The sequence below is a fragment of the Rattus norvegicus genome, chromosome 9 (genome assembly GCF_021556685.1).
Source record: "Rattus norvegicus strain SHRSP/BbbUtx chromosome 9, alternate assembly SHRSP_T2T, whole genome shotgun sequence".
Lineage (NCBI taxonomy): Eukaryota > Metazoa > Chordata > Mammalia > Rodentia > Muridae > Rattus > Rattus norvegicus.
Genome location: NC_141542.1, coordinates 118,819,374 through 118,846,104, shown reverse-complemented (window position 1 = coordinate 118,846,104; position 26,731 = coordinate 118,819,374). Strand labels below are relative to the sequence as shown.

Here is a 26,731-nt window from a genome sequence, read left to right as displayed (position 1 = left end):
ATATACTACACATTAATAAATAATTACTATATCATACATGTATATTATATCAAGTATTACCTGATAATTTATAAAATTTATTTTAAATACTTATGATTTTTAAAATTTAAATTAAGTCAAATTTATACACTCTGAGATGAATATTCTTAAGTATTTTTATTTTAAAAAATTAAATTATATTCTATTTATTAAGAACTGAATCTTGGTTGAATGTTTGATGCTGCAGGACCCAGAACAATTTTAGTATGTTTCTGAGTTCATGAATGTTTTGATTTTTGCCAATGATGAGAATATTGCTTCAAATAAATACAAAATGGCAGAAGTATGCATATAACCACTTCAAAAATTACTCTAAGTTCTGTCCTATTTCCGAGTAAAAGCTCACTTAGTGAATTTTAAAATGCTATTCAAATCGGCAACTCAAATTGAAATTTTTAAAAATCAAGCATTCTAATGCAATACAACACAAAGATGGATTAATTTAATCTTTAATTGCTAAGAATCACAAAATTCTCAGTAAGAAAAATCAACACCTTTGTTTCCTGTAATTAACCATTATGTTTCTGTATATATGGACAGTAAAAATGAGGGGGGGGTACGGAGGGACTTGTAGGAAACGGGAGAGAGGAAACTCCATTTGGGATGTAAAAGAAAAATGAGACTCGGTGATTTACTCATTATCTGAAAAATAATAATACAATTTCATCATAGTTCCTAATATTTAGTTAATTTTTATAATATCCCCATCAGAAATTATTACCAATGAAAAAACTTCCCTCACTGAATTCTGTACACATTTACAGCAAGTTGACTGCACTCTGACTACTGCTTCTCCCAGAGAAACAGCTCCCCTGGCTGGCACTGTGAGCATGGCTCTCCCGTACAACTCATGACTATTAACAATGCAACATGAAGAGTGGTTTATTCTCTCAATACAATGCCACAGATTGCTGGAGCAAAATGAGAAGGAAAAGGAATTCATCTCAGTTTAGAAAGGAATAATACCTTCTGTAGACACGAAATCATCTTGTTCTCATGATTAGCAAGGGAAATAGAACTCAATGGCTGTGATCACAGAAAAATAATACCCTGTTAATGATATTAGGCTAGTAAAATCATGTCAAAGATTAAACATTAGAAATATATTTATAGGAATAAAGACAAAAGGTTACAGAATGCCAAGAATGACCAAACTGGGGCTTTTATACTAATGATTATTACTCACAACTAATCAATTACTGAATCTTGTTACAGATTCTGGGTTTCTCAACACACACCACAGAGCACCAAAAGCAAACACGGAAGGTTGCCATCAACTCTGAGGCCTATTTAGTACACCTGCTCTCAGAGACACTTTTCAAAGGGCTCAATGGCTACATCTTGCCAGCCAGCAAACACACATAACTGCTAGGACAAGCCAAGCAAAGACTGGCTTTCAAAACCATTGAAAATATGGATACATGAAAAAGGAAAATGAAGAACACTATTACAACATATAATGTTACGATTTAGACAGAGAAATAAAAATGACAAGCTGTTGCCACCTGTAATCTGGGATTGTTTTCATTCTCATGATTAAAATGTCATCCTCTTGCAAGATGTCGTCGCTGAAATAATATGAAATAAAAGCAATGGTTCCCCCAAATGCAGCCCACTCAAAACTAAAGATCAGCACGGCCTGACTGAGGGTGTGGGACTGAACTCGGTGTAGAGCCCTTGCCTGAACATGGGAGGCCTAGGTCCAGCCCCCAGTGTAGGGGTGGGGAAGTATTCACAGCACTAGAGGTAACTTACAAATTATTAATTTTAGTGATGTATATTACTTAAGACTTACAGCCGTAGAAGGCCTAATAGAAGCCCTAAGAGTAGCTACTACAGAGAATCTGACGAAATGTCTGAGACATAAAACAATTAAAATCTCAGGAAAACTTACAAAACGTGAGAGCAAGACCTCTTCTGTTTGTACACTTTAGTTTGTTTACTCTGGCTTGTTTGTTTGCTTGTTTGTTTTTACGGCTTAAAATCCTCTACAGGGTGACTTGGTACAGCGTATGGCACAGGTACAGTGGGATGGCTGAGTCACAGTGACTTTAACGTCGGGCAGTGAGCGCGACACTTCTGCTGCGATGCTGCATTTGCTACGTCCTCACACTGCTGAGTCATACTCCGTGCAGGACCACGTCAAGGCTGTGATGAGAGACCTCAGTCAAAAGCACAGCGCAGTCATGGAGCCAGCAGTCTGCCGCACCGGGATGTGACAATGACCCTCCTCCAGTGTACGCAGTGTGAGAAGGTTCTGATCCAGCAGATTAAACCAGCTCCTGGCATGATCTTCCTCATGCACACTTAACCACATCTGCGTGTGGTACACATTCTTCATCAGGCCTCAAGGTGCGCTGCATCCCACACTAAAGCTGACCTCAGCCACAGACACTTAAACTACAATCTAGGGGCCAGAGAGATGGCTCAGGGTTAGGGGCTCTTACTGCCCTTGGACTGTTGGCCACACAGCTTCTCATGACCATTTGTAACTCAGTCCCACATATACAACAAAATAAATACATCTTAAAAAAATAAAATCAAAACCATAACTTGTGAAGCAGGAAGACTAGGCCACTATGTAAAAATCACAAAGTTTTCTAAAATTCCCTTTGAGAAGCCACTCTAAGTCTTCACAGCTAAGACTTATTGTTAGAGCTCAGCACGGAGGCACACCTCTTTAACCCAGCACTGGGGAGGCAGAAGCAGGTGAATCTCTTTGAGTTTGGGGCTAACCTGGTCTACATAGTGAGCTCTGAGACAGCCAAGGGTTACACAGAGACCCTGTCACAGGCAAGCAAGAGCAAGAGAAGAACAGAACAAAAGAAAAGAGGGAATTTTTCTTCTCGTTTTATGTTCCTCCATTATTTTGGAAAATGACAGTCGGCAACACGCGAAGCCATTCTGTGGCTTCAGCGTAGGTTATGGTACACTTGATCACAATAAAACAACTTCCAGCTCAGAGGCTAATCAGCGAGAGGCCATAAGAGACCAGTGAAGAGTTTTGTAAAGCTACACAAAATATAAAAGCGGCATGTAAGCTTCACGGAGGAACCCGTTGCAGTGCTCGGTTTCCTAGGACTCTCCTCCTCAGAGTGGGAGGGAGGGTGCTGCTACGGGCGCTCCTTACCTGTGAATGCAGTTCTTGCCCTCGAGATACAGCATGCCAGCAGCAACGTCCAAGGAAAACCTCACCAACTGCTTCAACTTTAGCTCGTCCTTCCTCTTCCTCAGAAAGGACAGAAAATCACCTCCTGGAGGAAAGGGCAAAGAGAAAGGAGATAAATTGTGGGGGGAGCTGCGTGTCCTAGTTCCGGCCCACGAGGAGGCCAGAGAGACCCAGAAGCACTGTAGGCTCCACCGTGCTTTGTCCGAGTTTCCTATGTGAGGACATGGAGACAGCACATCGTGGGCCGCGAGGCCATCACTTTTCGAGACACATCAAGCAGGTTAACTGCCTCATGTCATGAACAGCCAAACTCATCTACTCAGAGACAAACACGTACCGTTGCGCCTGTCTGCACTGATTTATATTTTCTAAGAAACTTTATTTTCTCTAATAACAAATAAGATACAACTTAAAAAAGTCAAATGGTAATAATATCTAGATCCAGTGACCTACTAAAAGTCAAAACTATTTAAACTATACCTCGAGCGTATGCTCAGGTCACAGGAGGCTGTACTCCGACATGCTATGATTCTGACACAGGTTTGCTACTCATCTACTACGCATGTCTGCGCATCGGGCAGAGCCCCTGATACCTTCCTGCTGTGAGCCTAGCCTCTAACAGCTGAGTCATCTCTCCACCCTCCAGTGATGTTTTAGAAAGGCTTTTAACCATCACAGTCCAAGGCATACTATGATACAGACAGTAATTTAAAACTTAAAGTTAAGCTTCATTTTATGAAGTTAGAAAAAAGTTGATTTGAACAATATTTTTTCCTTAGTTCAATGTTATGTCAAATTTTGGAAAGATAAACTTATATTTTAAAATACATATTATATGTTAAATTTTATAAACATTCTCATTTTAAATAAGATAAAACTGAAAAAACAGATTCAAATGCTTGTTATCCTAAATATTCTTTTTTACAACTAAGTATAAATTTTAAACTTAATTAACATTAAATGAAATTAAAGGTTAGCACTGACTACATTTCAGACGCACACATGGCAGTGCTAAGCAGACCACTCGGAGCAGTTTTACTTTTGGCATTCACTGAATGCGGTTTTGGAGCTCCCGCAGGGGCCTTGTACGCAGCACTGCGCATGCGCACGACACGAAGTTGCCGCTGCAGCAATGGCCACAGCAGAGGTTATCAGTCTCTCCTCCTGTGTTCCTTTCCCCTAACAACTGCCTTTCCCACAGACAGACCCAGGGCCCAACACACACTAGGCCGACTCTCGGTCTCCATCCGTTCTCACAAGACTGGTAACAATCATGGTTTCTCTTTCTCTTAATCACAAATTAAGTGTTACACATGTTTTGTGGGCCACTCAGAAAATCAATAGTTTTACCTTTTTAAAAATAAACTTATAAGTCAGACAATTCTCCTTTTCTGTTCGTTTTATGGACTTATTATTATTTTAAGCACATACACATGATATACATGTGTGTGCCCACAGGCTTACACTCCCACATACTTGGGAGGCAGCTTCAGCTCAGAGACTGTTTACTTCAGAGGGTACAAGCTGGCCACACGGTTCTAACAGCTTGTTTCCTCCTTATAGAGTAGTACTATAGATTGGGCTCCCACAAGAAGGCTGCCCAACAAGGAGAGCCCCAATAAAGTCTACTGAGGATGTGCAAACAACAGAGAGAGGACACTGGAGAAAAGCAAGGCAGCCCTACCACATCCTCCAGAAGAAGCCGTCTCCTCTGCCACAGATCCACACACATGGAAATAAACACAATGCCAGGTGAGAGGACTGAAAAGTTACTGATAAAACTGATTAAAGACCTGGAAGAGGATATGGGCAAGCAGATTAATTCAATTTTGGACATGGTGAGAAACACTGGCAATGTAGTGAAAAAAGTTAGAAAAGATGGATAAAAATAATCAGGAAAATGAAAAAAAAAGTCAGCAACATGACAGAAAACTTCAATCATGGAAATCCTGATTTTTTGGAAAATGATGGAATGACAACTCAACAAAGAAAATGCTATAAATAGACTTGACTAAGTAGAAGAAACACCAGGAAAAGAAGGCAAGCTGAAGGGAATTCTGTCCTGAAATATCAGCAATGGGGACAGAAAACCAAACATTTCAACACCACCCAAGAGCTCTTGCCATACAATCAACAGGCCAACCTAAACAATCAACAGGCAAACAGAAGGAACTGCGAGAAAAACTCAAGGCACAGGGAATCTATATAGTGAAATATGCAGAAAATCCCCCAAATGTAGAGAAACGGCAGCTCTGTCAACAGTGTTGAGAAAGAACCCATCATAGACACGACTGTCCAGAGAAACTGTCCATATGGCAAGCTACGGCGCCCACACTCAAAGCAAAGAACCAACAGTGGAAGCTGTAAGGGGAGCACCACCAATTACTCACAAAGAAAACTACATCTAAGTAGCACCCCATCTCCCTCCAGCACTCCAGCACTCAGCACTCCAGCACTCAGCACTCCAGCACTCAGCACTCCAGCACTCAGCACTCCAGCACTCAGCACTCCAGCACTCAGCACTCCAGCAGCACTCAGCACTCCAGCAGCACTCAGCACTCAGCACTCCAGCACTCAGCACTCTAGCACTCCAGCACTCCAGGAGAGCACAATACCAAGTATTTCTAGCTTTGAACGCAGCAGGGAGGATGAACAGCACGGCCATTTCTTGTAAAGGTCACAGGTAAGCCTACAAGTAGAATTGCTTCCTAAACTATATCTACACATGAAAAGTTAAGGTGCAGTTAAAGTCTGAACTAGACACCAGGGCCTATATAAACAGCACAAGGCTGTATGTCATGAAGGCAGAAAGTGAACATGAAGGGGGAGAAGAGATCTTGAGGGAGGGACAGGGACTGGGAAGCAATGCCGTTCACTGTGACACAGGACATGGGAGTATTTTAGTGATAAAGGTGGGACCAACCGGAGAGGGGCAAGAAGGATTGGGGAGGAGTGTGGGAGGGACATGAATTACAACTAAATAAATAAGTATGCGTAAAAATGCCACAAGGAAACCCATTATTTGATATGTTAACTTAGGGAGAAAGGAAGGAGGGAGAAGAGGGAGGGAAGAAAGGAAGGAAGGGAGCCACAAGAGGAAAGAAGGCCAAAGAGGTCAGCTCCCTCCCCACGGAGCAGAGCATGTGGTGAAGTGAGGCTGGCTAACCAGAGTAACCCAGCCTCAGACAGTAAACTCCTCTTCGCCCAGACTGCTTATCACTACTACTAGTACGTAAGGAACTGGACACTTCACAGTTTTAGCTTTTCCTGTGAGGCGAGTCCAGTGGGTGGAGTTGTTTCCTATCAACTTCCGTATTATCATTTCCATTGAGTGCCAAGTTCCAAAAACCTCGCAGACTTTGTTACACACACCATATTCATACATATATGTTGCATACAGGATGTGACCTGTGTGTTCAGGTATCTATACACTGGGATCTGAATGCACATGGCTTAGAGTACCAAACATGGCCGTGAATAGCTTGTGCTCAAAGTGAGCAGAAAAAGGTAGGAAACTTCCCTTCTACAGTTCTGTCACAGGACTGCACTGCACATTAAAGCAAGATAGGAGTATCTGCTTTAGTTACCTGTGATAACGAATTCGTAAGACAATGCTTAGTGAGTTTCTAACAGCAGCTGCTGTTTTCCTGTGGAGACCCCACAGTGTGGCAGTGTTTGGGGTCTTAAGCTGCACTGTCCAGGCTTCATTAGCCCATTGAGCCTTGAGTACATCCATAATCTCCCTAAAATTCTACAAAAGAGACCTCTAATACCATCTATCAGTGAAGATGCACACACAGCACTAAGCACGTCCAGGATGTAGAACACACTTACGGTGGCTGGAGTCGATTTCAGAGAGCAGGCAAAGCTGTGGCAGCTGCGCCTGCGGTTATTCCCACCTGCTCGCCCTCACTCACTGCCGTTTCCCTTCGTGGAATGTGCCATTGTCCTGCTTTGGATGGCATTAGCCTTATCTTCACGGTAGTCTTAGGGTCACCCACCCAATGAGCTCCATGCATCAGCACATGGGACTGATTCAGAGATTGGCACATGGGTTCCTCCAGCCCACTGAGAACCCAGAATATGATTGGAATATGACAGAAACTGGCTTTTGTTGTTTATCTCTAGAGAAGTATCAGAAAGAAGTTTCAATAAATGAAGAAGCACATAAACCAAGTATCTGAGGATGACCATGTAGACTCTAAAGAGTGTCAAAGGAGCAGGTGTGACCCTTAGCAGCACATGTGACTCTTAACAGTCAGGAGACAGAGGAGGAGATCATAAGTTTGAGGCCAGTTTCGGATACACTGTGAAAGCCAGTTTAGGAAAACAAAGGAAAGAGAAGGGAAGGGAAGGAGAAGGGAGGGGAGGAGAGGGGAAGGAAAGAGAAGGGGAAGGGAAAGGAGAAGGGAAGGGAAGGGAGGGGAGGGGAAAGGAGGGGAAGGGAGGGGAGGGGAAGGGAGGGGAAGGAGAAGGGAAAGGGGAAAGGAAAAGAAGCAAAACAAATAAAAGAGCATTCAACCAGCCAACCACACAAGCAGTCACAATGGGAGCACAGTGACAGTTGGAGTCACTGCACCAACAACTGCCTGAGGGAAGAATCCCCAGCCCCAACCCCTGCCCCCCCATCCCCTGTCCCTAGCCCGAGGGTTGGCAATAAAGAAAACTGCAGTTCTGCAAATCTCTTCTGTATTACCTTGGCATGATGGCGCCATATTAGAAGGGTAATTGGTCCATTAACTACAGATCACATAGTCAATGCTTTGGATAAGTAGAACACTTAACTGAGAGTTAGTCACTCTCGTCAACTGTACACAGAGAATACAAGACTAGCATTTTCAGCAGCGGAAAACTCCATGACATGAAACATGCTAAGAAACTGATCATCATATTTAATGTAAACTCCGATCAACTTGTAATTGGAGAAAAAGGATGATCAAGGCAGTACCATTAATGACTTGTCAGTGCATCACAGTGAAATCCTACCTTTTATCTGCACATAACTTCAAAGGTTACTAAGAGGTTCCAGCCGCCAGTGACATAGAAAATGCTTAATCCGGCATCCTTGATGCTAGAACGTTAACTTACTCCCTGAGAAGTTTACTTGGTTTAGTTGTATGCAATCATACATTTAAAATCAAACTTGCATGCAAGGCAAAATTACACTTGTATTTGGGAGGCTCTATTTAAGTAATTATTTAGAACTCTTACTTGTGTGTGCACCTGTGTGCTCACAAGTGTGTGCAGGTCAGAGGTTGACATGGGGTGCCTTCCTCTATTGGTTCTCACCTCAGTGCTATCTGAACCTGGAGCTCATCGGGTGGTTCAGATAGAATGCCTGGCTGGTGAGTTCCAGGCATCTTCCTGTGTCCATGCCCCCAGCGTTGGGGTTATGGTATGAACCACATCAACGTTTTACATGGCCGCCAGGGACCCAGGCTCAGGTTCTCACGCTCTTCACTCACTGAGTCATCTCCTAGCTCTAGAACTCTTGATTTTAAGAATTTGTTTTCTATAACCATTGCTGATGAGAATCATGGATTATATAAAGCATAAGGAAGCTCTATGTGGTGACATAAACTGTGACTGCTGTCTTGAGAGTCAGAGACTGCGTGTGGAGATGCGTGTGGAGCATCACTGAAGCTCACTGAAGGATGTGGGTGTGGCTCAGGAGGGCTGACAGTGCATGGGCGTGGGCCTAGCTGGAAGTGCATGAGGACTGCTAAGTGCAGTGAGCACAGGTTACACAGTGAACTATCTACATAAGTGGACTAAAACACTGCATCCTGAGGGCTTAGGGTAGAACGATGAAGATTACAAACAGAAAAGGCAAAAGATAAATTCACGAGTCCAGCAGATTTCCTGGTTGTTTCCTTCTTTTGAAGGATTAGTGAGCAGCTTCTTACAGACAGCAGAAGAAGCTCTGCAGTGCAGACCTGAGCATGTGGCTTTCCTGTGCACACCAGTCTTTTCTGGATGAAGTTCCTGAAGGTTTGCGTTAGGACCGCAGACTAACAGAAGCCTTTCCACTCTCTCCTCGGCAGATTAGCTCCGAAAATAGCCTGATGGGTTATGATGAATAATGCCACATGTCCCAGTATTTCAAGGGACAGCTATAGCTCTGACAGGCATGATGTCAACAGCTAAGAGTGAAGCCTTAGTCAACTGTTACAAGCATTTTGGATGGAAGGGCTCTGGGGCCCTCGGAAGTAATCCTCTGTAGCCTTTATATGCTTCTGATAAAGTGTTGAATTTACTTGCTTTGTATTTTCAGGGTAGTGATGTTGATCATATTACTGAAATTCTAGGAAAAAAATAGTGTGAGACCAAACCGAGCTCTTCGACTGTTTTTCTTAGTAAGATTCTTGAGAAGACAGCTTATCCTCTTATTAATGGATCCGTGGCAGTTAGTTACATTAGAGGCTGTGTGGCGCCTCTGCCTCACAATTTACTACCTGGCTATGTATACACAAGCTTAGCCAACTGAAGTCTACAGTTATCTACGTCCTGCCTAAAATACTGCACTTAAAAAAAAACTGCTGATTAGTATATACATGCATGGACACACGCCTACTGTCATGTGCACTACTGAAAACCACTTACTTGTGATATGTGCACAGGCAGACCCACTCTACCATCTGCAATACTAACAACCATTACTGACTGGTGCACACGTGCACAGGGACAGTCGGGTACCATGTCCACTGACTGGTACACACGTGCATAGGACAGTCGGGTACCATGTCCACTGACTGGTACACACGTGCACAGGACAGTCGGGTACCATGTCTACTGACTGGTGCACACGTGCACAGGACAGTCGGGTACCATGTCTACTGAATGGTGCACAGGTGCACAGGACAGTCGGGGTACCATGTCTACTGACTGGTGTACACGTGCACAGGACGGTCGGGGTACCATGTCTACTGACTGGTGCACACGTGCACAGGACAGTCGGGTACCATGTCTACTGATTGGTGCATATGTGCATAGGGACAGTCGGGTACCATGTCTACTGACTGGTGCACTCGTGCACAGGACAGTCGGGTACCATGTCTACTGACTGGTGCACACGTGCACAGGACGGTCGGGGTACCATGTCTACTGACTGGTGCACACGTGCATAGGACAGTCGGGTACCATGTCTACTGGCTGGTGCATATGTGCACAGGGACAGTCGGGTACCATGTCCACTGACTGGTACACACGTGCACAGGACAGTCGGGTACCATGTCTACTGACTGGTGCACACGTGCACAGGACAGTCGGGTACCATGTCTACTGACTGGTGCACACGTGCACAGGACAGTCGGGGTACCATGTCTACTGACTGGTGTACACGTGCACAGGACGGTCGGGGTACCATGTCTACTGACTGGTGCACACGTGCACAGGACAGTCGGGTACCATGTCTACTGATTGGTGCATATGTGCACAGGGACAGTTGGGTACCATGTCTACTGACTGGTGCACTCGTGCACAGGACAGTCGGGTACCATGTCTACTGACTGGTGCACACGTGCACAGGACGGTCGGGGTACCATGTCTACTGACTGGTGCACACGTGCATAGGACAGTCGGGTACCATGTCTACTGGCTGGTGCATATGTGCACAGGGACAGTCGGGTACCATGTCCACTGACTGGTACACACGTGCACAGGACAGTCGGGTACCATGTCTACTGACTGGTGCACACGTGCACAGGACAGTCGGGTACCATGTCTACTGACTGGTGCATATGTGCACAGGACAGTCGGGGTACCATGTCTACTGACTGGTGCACACGTGCACAGGGACAGTCGGGTACCATGTCTACTGACTGGTGCATATGTGCACAGGACAGTCAGGTACCACGTCTACTGACTGGTGCACACGTGCACAGGACAGTCGGGTACCATGTCCACTTGGGAGTCAGAGGACAGGGCACAGGAGTTGGTTCTCTCCCTCCTCCATGCAGTTCTGGGATCACACCAGGCCTTCAGGGTTGGCAGCAGGCGCATCTAACACAAGAGCATCTCACTGTTCTAATAGAGCGATTGTTTTTCTTTGTCAATGTCCAAAGGCAGCTTAGAAAGAAGGCTTCACCAGTGTTTTGTGTCTCAGTGGACACACACCACGCCCATCCACTGCCTGCCTGCCTCTCTATCTGTAGCATTCTAGGCTCTCCTTACTTCGATGCCGAACTACTCACTTTTGGGTCGTATGGCTTATTTTCCCTCAAGTGTTCTTTTGATAATAAAGTGGAAAAATGGTACAAATTTAATCTCCCATCAATTTTTAAAGAGAGAGGGATGAAAAGGCAGTCAAAATTACATTTAAAAGTATTAAGGGTAAAATTAATAAAATATTAAATTGGAAAAGCTAATGTTATCTTCAGGATATCGTCACTGGATCTGTCACTAGTGGCATATTTTAGACACAGTAACATTCTCAAATGAGTGACACCAGCGGCCACTTTACAAGCATGTCACACAACTGTGGTTTTCAAACAATGAAGAAAGTAGTTAGATATCCTCTGTGTAATCTCACTGGTTATAATAATATATACAATCAGAAATATATTAAATTACCAAACTGATTTATTACAGTCCACTAAAATATGATATCAGTATATTTGCAAAGATTAAATACTTTTCAGCCCAGAGCTGGAACCATCTGTGGTAAAGGAATATTAAAACATGGATGTCTTTTCTTGGTTTCTTGTTTTTACTGTGGTAAAATTCACTCTTAATTTTTAAGCATGCAGTTCAATACCACGGACTGCTTGCAGCTTGTTTCTGAGTTTTACCATCCTGAAATTGTACATTTATTTACTGACAGTCCTGCTCCGCTTCAGGCTGGCCCGCGAGTTACCATCCAGCTTCCTGTTTCTAAGAAAAAGCTCACCCTCACCTAAGCAGATCACACATCCTCCCATGACTGGCTTTTTCTGCCTCCTGTAATGACTGCCCCTCAAGCTCATCCCTTCTGTGAATTGTCTTCTTACCAAGGCCGAGTGATGCCCAACTGGCCATATATACCACACTAGCTTTCTCCTGTGTCTTGCCTATTCTGAATAATGCTGAAATTAAACATACTTATGAAACCCTCTCCTGATTTCTGTTTTCAGTCTGTACTGGGAAGGGGTTACTGGGGCACATGATAGCTCTAGCCTTAAGTTTTTCAGTAATCTATTTTATATAACAGCTTCATCCCCCTCCCCCTTAGTTTTGCAGTCTCACTAACGCTGCTGCACATGGCTCTCCTCCCTCGTCCTCTCCGACACCTGCTGTCTTCTGACAGTAGCTCCTGTACCCTGTGAAGCTGGCATGCTAGCATGTTCTCATCTGCATTTCCCAGGTGATTTGCTATGCTGAGTGGCACCTACATTTGCTCACTTGTTCATTTTTAAAGCTCTGCTGTCATTCTGGTCACTGGAGGTGTATTCTTAAAGACTCAGGTCCCTTACCTGGCATGTGTCTCAAACTATCCCCAGGATGCTTATCCTCTCCTAACTGTGTTCTTCCCCGAACAGAGTGTTCTAGTCTGATACAGTCTCACTTGTCTGGTTTAGACTCTTACGATGCTGGTGTCACAATCAGAGACCACTGTCCACTCAAGTGCCATGAAACTTTACGTTTGCAACAAGTTTTATAATTTCAGGAACAATTCCATAATTGTATGTACTCTGGGTGTGCTACTATAACACTGTTTCTGAGAGCTGATAATTTAGAAAGAACAAAACTACTTCTCCTGTTCTAGAGGCTGAAGTGTAGAGTCAAAGCTTCCAGTGGATCAGAGTCTAGAGAAGGTGGGCATGGCCTCTGCTTCTAAGGCAGTGCTTGGATGCTGTGGTGTTCAGACACAGTCAGTCCTGTCCTATGTCAGTTCTCATAGGTGAAGCAGGGTGCTTTCTCCCAGGCTGGTACAGCATGTTAGTGGTGCTACCATTTTGAAGGTGGCTATGGGCCTATGGTTCTTCTGGCATTGCTATGGTAAGGGATTCTGGGTGACCCTCTTCTTGGGACAGTTGTCTAAAGGCATCCATACCTCTCTAGCACATGTACCTGCCTGTAGAACTGGTATGACTGTACGCGTTATAAGGACAGCTCTCATAGAGCACACTGTATCTCTGACCACCAAATGAGTACAGATATTGTAAGATTCAAACTTAAGGACAAAGGCTGCCTTAGGCAAACACCAGGTAGAATTTAGAAAAACACCCTGTTCCAGAAAATGAGCTAACCACCCTTAGCAGGGATCCTTCATCGCTCCCTCTGCATGCCAAAGATATTTCCCCATCAAGGGCCTCCAATGAATTCAAAGGACAAGAGGTGGCCATCAATGAATTAAAAAAGTAATAGGCCCTACGAATGAGAAATAACCAACTCATGCTGTAACCTGAAGCCTATACCTGAAACAGTATAAAGGGTGTGGGCCTTTGCTCTTCAGGGTCACCTCTGTCCCGAGTACAGGGTCACCCTGGAGGTAATGGATCATTAAACTTCTTGCTTATTGCATCGATGTCCGTCTCTGTGTCTCTGTGAGTGGGACATCCTGAACATAGGGCTCAGAGGGCTTTTTTCTTACAATCCCAGGGAGCCTAGGCACGCTGTGCAAAGGTAGACTAATCTATTTTGATGTTTTTCTTAGGACAAGTTCTTTCATAAAAGGACTTTTCATAAAATATTTGCTATTGTAAATATGCTAATATGTGAGTTAACTGAGAAAAATGAACTCATATGCTTTTATGATTAATTTAAAATTCATCATATAAATTTAATGTGCAACTCGTCATTCTAATTTTGTTAGTAGTGTGTTCTAGGAGCTTAGGCAAGATGTCTAATTTCTATAGATTTCACTTATTCCTAAGGAAATTAGGCTAGGATGACTGCCTTTTCGGGTCCATTCTCTAGGCAGACACTCAGTTCAGCAGAGAGCAGGAGTGTGGGGATCGCTCAGGTCTGTGTTCCCTGGTCTACTCTGAGCACTTTGCCTACAGTCCCATCTTACTGACGGTGTACGTCTTCTGTCCTCACGGCCAGCGCTGTCTAACACTGAAACTACACAGTGGTTGTATCCATCTGAGAAATGCTACTTTCTCTGATCATTCCAGCAATCTGAGAATAATATTTTATCGTTCACATACTTTGTTCTGTACATTCAACTCTTGGCCTCCATTGCTGGCCTTTATCATTTGAGCACGATGCGCCTCTCACCCGTGTCCTTTGAGACGCTGAGCTTTCTTTATAGGTCTCCAAGCGCAGACAAATGGAGTAATCTGACTTTACAGATTGAACGTTAACTCATTACTCTTATTCAGGTTTCTGTTCTTTTCTTCAAAAAATTTATTACACTTTATTAAATTATGTGAGCATGCGAGGGGCAAGTACCTGTGACACACATGTGAAGGTCAACTTATGGGAGGTGGTCCTCTTTCCCCACTAGATGGGTCCAGGGGTGGAACTCAGGCCATAGGTCTGACGGAAAGCACCTTCACCTTCTGAGCCAGCTCTCTGGCCATCAGGCCTCCATTCTCTAAGCCTCGCCTCCTTCCTCATTGAGTAAAGGTAATTTGCACCCCTACTCTCAACTCCGTAATGAGTCACGCATAAGTCACTCCTTTCTCACCTATACACCCCCATGTCACACAGTAACTATTTCACTAACCCCTTCTATAAGTTTTTATTAATTTGTCACTTTGTTACGATTTGTCATCTATGTGACTTTTTAGAGGGTCACACCACAGTGTACTCTTCTCATCTCAGGATCTCTGAAAGCACGACTCCCGAGTCACTTCAGACAACACCACGTACACATAAGCATGTGACTGTGAGAGGTTAAACCACAGCAGGACCACCACAGCGGGTCAGACTAAACCTTTCAGTTTACTGCAGGCCTTTCTGTATTGAGTGTTGATTATTTTCAAACTATGACATGACTGTAAGTAAAATTAGACATCACATAAAAAATAATGTTTAAGTGTAGGAAATTATTTCCTAATTTGTTAACTTAAGGAGAGAAAAATAACTCAATTTTTCAAAACTTACTTTACTCATTTACTGACCTAGAGCTCTGTACTCAGAGCATGGGAAGACACGATACTTAGACACGGACCGTCTACATTCAAGTCTACAAGGCACTGACTACATGTGCTCTTGAAGTTGATAGGCTGTCAGAAACAGCACCCAGAGCAATGGACAGAAAGGGGTTAGGATCTGCTGTACTGCCTGACAGTCATGCCTCAGGGCAGTGACTGCAGAGGGAGGGCTAATCTAACACTGCAGAGTCTAATACGACACAATACCTTTTGCCTTGTAGTAGATTTCTTTCACATAATTAACTTTTCTTGGGTACATCTTTCTGACTACAATGCCTTCAGCTGGAGGTGTGTGTACTGACCTGTACTCCTTCTACCACAACACTTAGGTGACTTCCTACTATGCCAACAGTGGGAGACATTTTACTACTGCCAGGAAAAATTAGGAACAATTGCTATGTTCGTCAGTCCATTAAATAACTAGAGTACTGTTTTCCAGACTGCCTGAAATTCCTTTTTCAAATACACACCCTGACCCAGATGTGGCCACAAGACTGCAGGAAAACTGTACCCAACAGATAAAGCCTAGGAGAATGTCCTCTGGGCCAAAACAGGGCCAGGAGGGCAGGGAAGCAGGAAGAAAAATCTAAGATAAGCGGGTCAAAGAAACTGTTTGCTCAAGAGCTGCTTGAACACCATCTCTAGTAGCTAAACAATACAAACAGCAGTGGAAAACAAAACTTGTTCATTTCTGAAGTGAGTCCAGAGACTTAGGATTCTGCCCACCATTTACCCTTACTCTCCTGTCCAGGTCGGCTGGGGAATCAGGCACATAGGAAATACACATTTATATTTAAAAACTTTTTATCACTGAATCTAGCATTCTATGTGGTAATTATGATTATTATAAGAATTAGATCCTCAGGGCTGGGGAGATGACTTAGTGGATAAAATGCTTGCTGTACAAGCAAGGGAAGCTGAATTTGGGTCTCCAGCACTCAGAGAAGAGCTGGGCACTGCACATGTCTACAACCTCTCCGCACTGGGAGACAGAGATAGGCAGGTATCAGAGGCTTGCTAGCCAGTCAACTAGCGAGAGCGGCCACCTCCAGGTTGAGAGACTCTTGTCTCAAAACAAAGTAGGGAAGTGGACAAAGAAGACCCTTCACCTTAAGTTCTGTCCTTCAAATGTGCCTGTAAAGGTACAAATTCTCCCCCTATTCTCTCTCTGTCACACACACACACACACACACACACACACACACACACACACACACACACACACACAAATAAGGCCTGTACACATATAGGAACAAGTTAAGAAAATAAACAGTTTTGTATGTTCTATTTCAGATAAGAGTTTTGTCAAAATAAGAGTTACGTTTAAAATTATCTTCCCTTGTAGGTTTAGTAAATTGTAAGGAGAATAACTGATAATATTTAAATATGAGGAAATTAAGCGCCCATCAAGAGGTAAATACGTCGCTGGGGATCATCATCATGAGTCGTTGGTCGTATAGACGTCTAGATTAGTGCTTCCCAACCTTCTGAACACTGCAACCCTTTACATTCTTATATTGACCTGCTATCTCCTTACTCTGTGAACTCCCCAACCAAAAATCCATTTATAATATCATAACACGAGAAAAACTGCATCCAGAATAATTTTCTAAAACGATGTCCACATCTTATTAATGGAAATTACTTGCTGAATGTAGACAGTGGATTGACGACTTACTAATTTATAGACACGGCTTCACTTTGTAGTCCTAGCACTAAAGATGGCATAGGAGCAGGCAGGGTGGGTGGCACTTAGGAAAGTGTCTGAAAAGCGGCCCAGTATAAGAGCTGGGAGCAAGGCTGGCTGTCCTATTCAGACATTCTCCAAAATAGAACATTTAGAATACAAGACTTGAGCCTAACTTTTCCTGGGCCATAGAGAAGCTTGGCCCTATGTTTACTAGTGTCTGATGGTAAAAGCTACAGAAACATTTGCCCCTGTACTATTTCTGGTGTTAACACTGGCACTGCTCTTGTGTGAACTTAAACTGGATTTCTACATTGATATCAAAGCTGCAGGATGGCTACCGGCTTTGTTCACAGTGGACAGATTGTCCTCATCCAGAATGACCGTTACACTACCACAGAAAGCCAAGAGATGCAAAGGTGCCTCAGCGTTGGCAGCTACCACGGAAAGGATATGTCCTTACTGTGTACACCACAGGGAACTCTGAGTAGCTTCTGAAATGTTAATGGTTTCCTGTTTTGGCCTCTGCTCCCTGCTGCTTTCTTTGGCTGTAGTCCTCCTGATATGCGCTTGACTTTGTGATAAAATAAATGCCAACAAGACTGGCATAAAATTAGTCCTCACAGCTTTCCGTAAAAGTCCAAGTGAGGGCTGCAAAGTTCCAGGTAGAAATAAGCTTGAAAAGCTATAGACTGATAAAATTATAAATAATGTAGTAAACAGTCTGTGAACCAAAAAGCTATAGACGATAAAACCATAACTAATGTAATAGTCTGTAGATCTCTCTAAACTGCTTCCGACTGTTTTTCCATATTTCTGTTCTGAAACACAGAATAAAATAATTAAGGTGTTTATATATTTGATATCTCTCTCCCTCCACCCTCCCACACATGGAGAATCCAAAATAATTGCTGTAGAAAGAAAACAATACTACAAACTGAAGAAACTAATATTCTTTTAATGCTGTAAATGTTTTACCGCAATCTCTAATTACAATTATTTATAACTATATTTACTTAGATATATTTTTAGGTGGGGTTAAAAGAAAATATGAAGAATAGCAAGCAAATGCCATTTCTAAAGCCCTTTAGCCAAAGAACAATGCAGAAGCTATATTTCAAAGTTACACGCATTCTACACAGTGCTGACTGATGGGCGGATCAGGTTTAAGGGAGATGCAATTAATATAATATACGTTCATTAAATATGAAAGTAAAAAGGGGGGAGGATAGTGGGAACAGCTGCATTTTCTTGCATTCCATTTTTCTTAAGCCTAACATAGTCATAGTCTTTAAAATTACCCTTCACAAAAAGAAAGATGACAGTAGGTTAGAGATGAGAAAGAAGCTAAAGAATCTAGGAAGATGGCAAAGCCGAGGGAGAACAAGGACAGTCGGAGCATTCATCAGAAACAGAATTTTAATGATCAGATACCACTTTAGCTAAATTAGCAATATGTGCTTCAGGAATCACCTAGCTGGGTCATGTAAGAATGCATGGGCTGTAGAGAGAACCTCTCACACGCTGCATAAAAGCTTTCACCTATCGATTAAGCCTGTGGCCAGTGAGCTGAGGCAGGATTAGAAGGGGACGTGTGGCAGAGAGAGAGGATTCTGGGAAAGAGTCAGACTCGGAGGTTTGCTCTGACCCTGAAGGACATGGTCACATGAAACCAAGGAGAGGTAACAACTGCGTAGCAGGACTCAGAATAGAATAAATGGGTAATTAAGTTATGAGCTAGTCAGGCCTAGGCATTTATTCCTGAAATATTAAGTTTCGGAGTCATTATTTCCAGGAACTTGTGCATGTGGAAAAGTCTGCAGTTAGACTATACTCTTACGCAAATCTCCAACTCAATCTTTTTCTGTTTACCCTTCCTGAAAACCATCAGTAGTGTTTAATCAAGTTGTGTATCTTAACGTCAGGTAAAGCTAAGCACAGAAAACTAGTCTACTTCCATTTTTGTTACACAACGCACAACACACTGTGCCTAGAAAGTAATCTGTCAGGGTCTCTAACCTGCCTTCACAACTGGAAGTAAACTGGTTCCAAAAGGTGGCCTATGCAATTCTCCTACTCCTGTGGAGATTCTACGTAGCGTGTTGAGGCCTCTCCTGACCTCCCACCTCCCTTCAGGGAGATGATGTAAACTCTAACTGTATTCACTGCACCATTTACAACTCCACACGCACAGTGAGCAGTCTCCAGGCGTCAGGGCTGACTATAACTGTACGCCCCAGGCTGTGAGTGGGTTTTAAATCCTATGCTCACTGTGACTCTGGTAAAGCTGATTACTTTCCTCTTTTGACTCACTTCCACAAACCTCAGAAATTCTTCTGTGCCCCAACTCTGGCAACCCTGTGGAATATATTTAAGAGTGGCTCTGATAAGCCAACTATACTCTTGGTTTTAGAGCTGTACTCTAATTAATAAAATTGGCTTTGGATGCCAGCTAGATTTAAACTTGACTATAATCCTGGTTACAAAGTGTGGGATATTGTGTAGCAACTTCGTTGGTCTCACTGGACTTTAGTTTCTCATCTGTAGGATGAAGATCTATGAGCTTAGGGACATAGCAACACCAAGAGTTTTGCATGGCCCATTTTATACTTAGCCTCATACACGCTCCTCCAGGGTCTAGCCTGGTGAGTACCCCTGCAACCCAATTCTCACCCCCAACCCCGTCTTGCCAGATATAGTCTGTCTCATAGTCAGTGACCCAGCCTACTTTGGTCACCTCCTCCTGCACAAAGCCAATCTCTAGGGTTCTGCCAGGCCCTGCTCATCCTGCATCCACCCACATGTCCCTTTTCTACACTTCCAACTCACTCCACACTCAAAATTTTCAGGTCTGCCTCCTGGGATTTAGCCTTGATCTCACAACCAGTCCATCAGCCTAGTCTGTTGTTCTCTTCCCTCAGGCAAAGGAGCTCTAAAGTAGACACAGGATCCCTTCCGCTCATCCATGGCACCACAAAAAACAATCCTACATCATATCAAACATTTCTATTCAGAGTGATCTATCCTTGCATTCTAGCCTGAGACAGGAAATATATCCTGTTTACTAGCCTAGGCTCCTCTGTCCACCTGACTGCATCCCAGCAGAGACATCCGAACCTCCTGACACAATTGACCCCACATCTCCTCTTCCTCACTCTGCTTTATCCATAACAAATCCAAAATAAAAAGAAGTCCGCATGCCCAGAGCTCATCAAAGAACATGAAAGAACAAGCCAGCACCTTCTCTCCAAAACTGACTACTCCTGTAGAAATGCATGCCAATCACAATGTAGATGAACTTCAGAACATGGACTTTAAAAAGTTCATAAACCTCCTTAAAGGCTTCAAGGAATTTTAAAAAGTCAGAAAGAAACAGCTAAATTATACTAAGAAGAAGAAAATCAATGTGAATGACAAACAAGAAAAACTAGCACAGGAAACAGGAGGACAACGCAAGGTCAGGGAATGAATTTAACCAAGACAGACACACTGACAAAAACTCAAGCTGAAAGGCCGATGAAACTGAAACCCCAAGAGCCAACTAGAAAACTAGAGAGGTTGACAGAAAGACCATGGGAAAATATGAAGCCATAATTATGAAAAAAAGTACCACTGAGAACACAAACACCACTACTAAAACATAACGTTATGGCTATTGCCCCTGGCTAAGCCCTAGAGCTAAAGAAACCATGGACTTCAGACAGAGCCCAGAGACCTCTGAGCTGGAAGTGACCCAAATGGCCCCCCTGAGGGCTACTTTCAGGGTAGCAGGAGGCACCCCGCAAGCAGAGTCCAAAACAGAGTCTGTCCTAGCTATGGCGGCCATGAACCACGTCAGTGACAGTATGGCGTGATGATCCTAAGGGTGTCTTAGATTCCTCAGCAGACAGACTCTCTAACGGACCTGTTCAACACGAGGGAAGCCATGCCTGATACTGTAACCTACTTCCAGTCAAGTCATGGTTACTAGAGGAGACTCAATAACCGTTAATTTACTGTATGATCATAACCCCTAAAAACAACTTGTAAACATTTGTCCTTAACCCACAGACAAACACAAAGTTTACTCTTTTTGTAGCAGATGGAGACCACTACAGAAACCCACAGCCTGCGAGACTGTGTCTGAGCAGTACCAGCAGCTCCACCCATAGGGTCTCACCATGAGTGGCGAAGGACGGTACCAATGACCATATAAATTAATATGTATAAATTATATATATAAATTAATTATCAAAAATAAGATTTAACACAGCATTTTGCACCTAATACTCTAGGTACCAGATAGATGCCTTGCTAATTTCCTGTTTTCCCTTTACTCTGACTTCTCACTTCCTGTACATATTAAGTCTAAGTTTCAATACAGGTTTAAGACACTGTATCTTAGTGAGGGCTACTATCCCTGTGATGACAATCCATGAGCAAAAGTAACTTGGGAGGAAAGGGTTTATTTGGCTTACACTTCCACATCCCAGTTCATCATCAAAGGAAATCAAAACAGGAACGTAAACAGAATAGGAACCTGGACAGGAGCTAACACAGAGACCCTGGAGGGTTGTGGTGTACTCAGCCTATTTTCTTACAGCACCCAGAACCACCAGCCCAGGAATGGCCCCACCCACAATGGGCTGGGCCCTCTCCCAGTTCATCACTAATTAAAAAAAATGTGCTATAGATTTGTCTCTAGCACAAACATAGAAACATGTTCTTGGGGGGGGGTTCTTTTTTTTTTTTTTCGGGGCTGGGGACCGAACCCAGGGCCTTGCGCTTCCTAGGCAAGCGCTCTACCACTGAGTTAAATCCCCAGCCCCTAGAAACATGTTCCTAACTGAGGTTCCTTCCATGGCTTTACCTTGTGTCAAGCTCACAGAAACTATCCAGTTCACAGTGCTTATAAAATAGTCAAAGAATGTGTGAATCTTTGATGAAATGGCTATTTTACTCCGTGCTTAGAGATTTACTCAGATAGGTACTAAGAAATCATCCATTTTTATTCCTCAGAGATTGGCCGCTTGACTATTCTTCCATTCTTTACTTGCACTTTCAAGGAGGAGTGTCATGCTGTCCTACCATTCTACTCCTTTCCATTCTGCAAATGCCAGGATTTCATCTCTTTGTTTGATAACCTAATGCTTCCGGGAATGCACATCTCACACTATCTTTATACAGTTATTGATGTTATTGATTAATGAACGACACCTCAGTTGAGTACATCTCTTGGTGTGTATGAACTTCGCCTCAGTCAGGGAGTGCAGACATCCCCAGAACACACACACACTTTTCTCTGAACACATGCCCAGTGCTAGAAGGGTAAGCCACAAGGTAGTTCTATGTAGTTCTTTTTTCCTTCAGTTTTTGAGAAGTTCCCACAGTTAAGGGTTGGTTCTGACTTACGGGCTGAGACATTACGGGCTGTGATTGCACAGTGAAGAAGTAAGGTGGGTTTTAAAGAGGGGAGAGAGAGAAGAGGGAAGAAATGAAGATGGAGGAGGAGAAGAATGAACCACCCCGCGTGGCTTTAAATAGCCACAGGTAAGTATGAAAATCATATAAGGAATAGATAATTATAGGATAATTTGTCTTATCTAGGTAGGCAGTTTATATCAATATGAATTGGCTCTGAGTTCATTGTGTGGACATTTTGTGGAGTGAGAATTTACTGATATATATCTGACTGATAAATTACTAGCTTCTAGAGTTTTGATTTTAACAGGTTACTGGGAGTTGTGACTATAACCACACAGGGGGAGGATGCTGGGGTTGTGAACAGAGTTCACAACAGAGAGTCGCAAGAGGGTGGCTGCCACAAGGCCCAGAGTGTTGCCGGAGCCAATGTGGGGTTAGCCATGGAGGCGGAGAGACTGCTGGGGACAGAGAGTAGCAGGAGTGGCACAGTGAGGTGCTTGATCACCTTTTACTATAGTATTATTTACTGTACAGCTGCCCATTTGGATATGATGGTTGAGAGGTACCAATGTCGTCTAGGTGCCCATTTAAAGGGGATGACTTGCTTTTTGTGATGCTCAGTTCTTTACACATTCTGAGTAGTGTGCTGATCAACAATTCCCAATGCGTCCTATGGGGCCTGTGGCCATAACTCTGCTGCTTCCTCTCCCTACTGCTCATTCTTATCCTTAGGTAACTTCAAAGTATCACAGACCCAGCAGATACACTGACACCTTCTGGAGTGAATTTCCAGTGTAAAGTGAAAATTACAGGATCTACTACTACTTCTCCTAAAGTATCAATGTTTATCTCGGGTTTCAAAAAACTGTCTTACTTGGGAACATTATCTTTGCAGATGTAACTGTCATATCATCATAGAGTAAATCCTATTATCAATGACTGCTTTGATTTACAGGAAAAAGATTAGAATTCAAAGACAGAGAGAGCTTCAGGGAAGAAAGCAGTAATGTGACCAGAGAGACCAAGGTGTAAATGACAAGGCAGCCAATTAAGAAACGTCATGGTTGGAGCAAAACTAAGTAGACGCAAGGAAGGGGTCCCCTGTGGCTCTCCTGAAGAGACCAGCCTTGACTGTATCACATGTTTGCTCCTAGACCCGAGGCCATATTTGTGCTGACTTAAACCTGTAGTCAGCATGGCTTTGTTATAACAACCTTGGTAATTCGTACAGGGGTTTCCATCCACCCTCTGTAGAGTTCTCTTACAGACTGTTTGCTGAGTTGGCGGGTGGTCTGTGAAGGTAGAACAAAGCAGTACTAATGATCACTGTGAACCCTCACCAGTACTCGCCACCACTGTGGCCTGGAGGAAGCACTCACGACCACTATGAACCATACGGCAACACCTTGGCCTTATTACTCTTCTGGTCGCACTTGGTGAAATACAAGTTTTCATTTATGTGAATTTGTTTTAACAATAACAACAAAAAGAAAACACCACAATTATGAAAGTTCCAAGTCCTGGGAACACTCAGGACCTCGGAGCACTGATTTCTCTGAGCAATACTTCAGGCTGTCCTCTAAATACAGGGCAACCTGCAAACACTGTACTGTGTCCATTCTCCAGTATAGAACAGAAAGGCCCTGTTTATTACACGTGGGAAGCAGAATGCCAGGCAAGCATGTCAGAAAGCGGAACAGGCTGTTAAGTGTAAACATGTTCTCCAAAATGTGTAGTGACATTTAAATTGTTAAGACAATTAAACATTACTTAAATTGTAACCATCAAGTAAATATTTAATCTTGAACTTAGTGACAAGGAAATGTGATGTGAACCTTAAGTATCTGTCACTCACGCCATTCATGAAGAATTCAGTTTGTAACACAAGCGACACATTCAAAACTGATACTTTAGATGCTAAGAGGAGGCCAGGTGACACAAGCTCAGAAGGGACATACCACTCATGTGGACAGAATCATGCCACCACGTTCTGTGAAGATTTCCACAGCTAAGTTCTATTTTCCCAGGTTCCCAATTCAAAAGTTAACTTTCCGTATTACCTTTGCACATATGACAGCTGTACATTTTTATTAAATATGCCTTTTGTAAATACTTTATGTCATTAGTGAAACATAATTTTTAAAAAAATCCCCTAATTCTCTTTTTTACAACTTTCTGGTTTTTAATGGGAAGAAATAAAAAAAAATCTATATTTTTAAACGGCTTTAAAAAGACAGGTCTGGGGTTGGGGATTTAGCTCAGTGGTAGAGCACTTGCCTAGCAAGCGCAAGGCCCTGGGTTCAGTCCCCAGCTCCGAAAAAAAAAAAAAAAAGATAGGTCTACATATTGTTACAGACTCTAAAATAAGGCATGTATATTTTAAAAATTTTTTAAATTTTATTTTATGTCTATGAATGTTTTGCCTGCATATAAGTATGTGCCTAGTGCCTGAAGAGATTAGAAAAGAGTGTTGGACCCCTGGGAACTGGAGTTACATATTTTCTGAATCCTCATGCTGGTGCTGGGAACTGTACCCCAGCTCTCTGCAAGAGGAACAAATGTTCTTAACCACTGAGCAGTCTCCAGCCCCAAAGACATGGTATATTTTAAAGTAATTCCTTTTCTAGGGTCTTGATACATTCTCAAGGGCAACAGGAGTGATAAGAGAAAAGTGTGGCTTGTATAGTCAGTCAGGTCCACCTGACACACCAGGGACATCGTGTGCTGTCACCGACTGCTGCCTGCAAATGTCATGCAACTTGAATTTAGCCTGTGTGGTACTTTTCCATCACCCAGTAAGATCAGGTGAATCATGGGAAAACATTTTTGGACACTCAGGTAAGTAGCTTTCCTTCAAACTGTCAAGATCATGAAAACGAGACTGAGGAGTTCCACCTATGGGAGAGTCAAACAAATGCCAGCTAAAGGCAGTCTCCTGCACTGGAACCTGCAGCAGAGAGAATCCACCAAGGCAAAGGCGAGGGTAAAGTTTGAAAACCATCTTAACTGATATTCAGTGTATTAATGGGATATAGTCACACAGAAAATATACTTTAGAATTTATGGTAAATAGAACCTCAGTCAAAGGAACCATAAACTGAGTATCTGATAAGTATTTGTCAATGTTATATAAAAATTTCAATGTATGTTCTGAGCCACACTAAAAGTACATGAAACAAACTAAATTCTATTAGCTCTTGTGTCTAAGGTTCTGCATGCAAAGGATTCAACCATCTGTGAACTGACAATATATTTAACAATATGTATTTGTACTAAGCATGTTCTTCTTAGCCTCCAAAAGGTACTACATAACTATAATATATGTTAACATTATATTAGGGTACTGTAGGCAATTAATATTTAAATTGATTAAGAGGATTGCACATGTTATGATATGCAAACACTGCACCTTTTTAGGGTAAGTGATTTGAGTGTCTATAGACGTGTATGCTCAGCGATTTGAGTATCTGTAGACGAGTATGCTCAGCGACTTGAGTGTCTGTAGACGTGTATGCTCAGTGATTTGAGTGTCTATAGACGTGTATGCTCAGTGACTTGAATATCTATAGACATGTCTGCTCAGCGACTTGAGTGTCTGTAGACGTGTATGCTCAGTGATTTGAATGTCTATAGATGTGTATGCTCAGCGATTTGAGTATCTATAGACATGTATGCTCAGCGACTTGAGTGTCTGTAGACGTGTATGCTCAGTGATTTGAGTGTCTGTAGACGTGTATGCTCAGTGATTTGAATGTCTATAGACGTGTATGCTCAGCGATTTGAGTATCTATAGACATGTCTGCTCAGAGACTTGAGTGTCTGTAGACGTGTATGCTCAGAGACTTGAGTGTCTGTAGACGTGTATGCTCAGCGATTTGAGTATCTGTAGACGTGTATGCTAAGGGAACCTGGCTCCAACTATTCATGGGTTCTCAAGGAGAACTGGGACCATACTTGTGTTATAAAGAAACTACTAATCTCCAACATGTCTTCCTTCACTGAAATGCTTGAAATTCCAACGTAGTCCTCACGGCTTTAAGTTTGTTTTGTTTTCTATACCATATAAAAAAAGAATATATTTTAAATATTCTACTTTTTTCTACTCCCTGTCTTATTCTAAATCCTAGTCCTTGTAGTACGGCACTGGTAGAGCGGTGAGCACAGCAGCCTTCTAATCCCGATGCTAACTCTCTGTGCTGAAACCTCTGTCAATGCTTTCCTCTTTCCTACATTCCACACGAAAGGTGTCTTCTTCTCTAGCAGCCGTGCTTCTGGGCTCTTATCAGTAAAACACAGGCTCACAACAACACTGCCCTTCGAAGCTATTATTTTGCTCTTTATAGGAAACATTAA

The 26,731-nt window shown here is 42.9% G+C and overlaps 1 protein-coding gene across 10 annotated transcripts in view; it reads right to left on the bottom strand.

Annotated features, from left to right (window-relative positions):
- Positions 1-26,731, bottom strand: part of Fer (FER tyrosine kinase) — a 308,103-nt gene that overhangs the window by 71,558 nt on the left and 209,814 nt on the right. For all 10 annotated transcript variants that reach the window (XM_087565632.1, XM_087565634.1, NM_001395758.1 and 7 more), the window contains 1 exon segment: positions 3,170-3,293. In XM_087565632.1, coding sequence (XP_087421758.1) covers positions 3,170-3,293 — 124 coding nt within the window.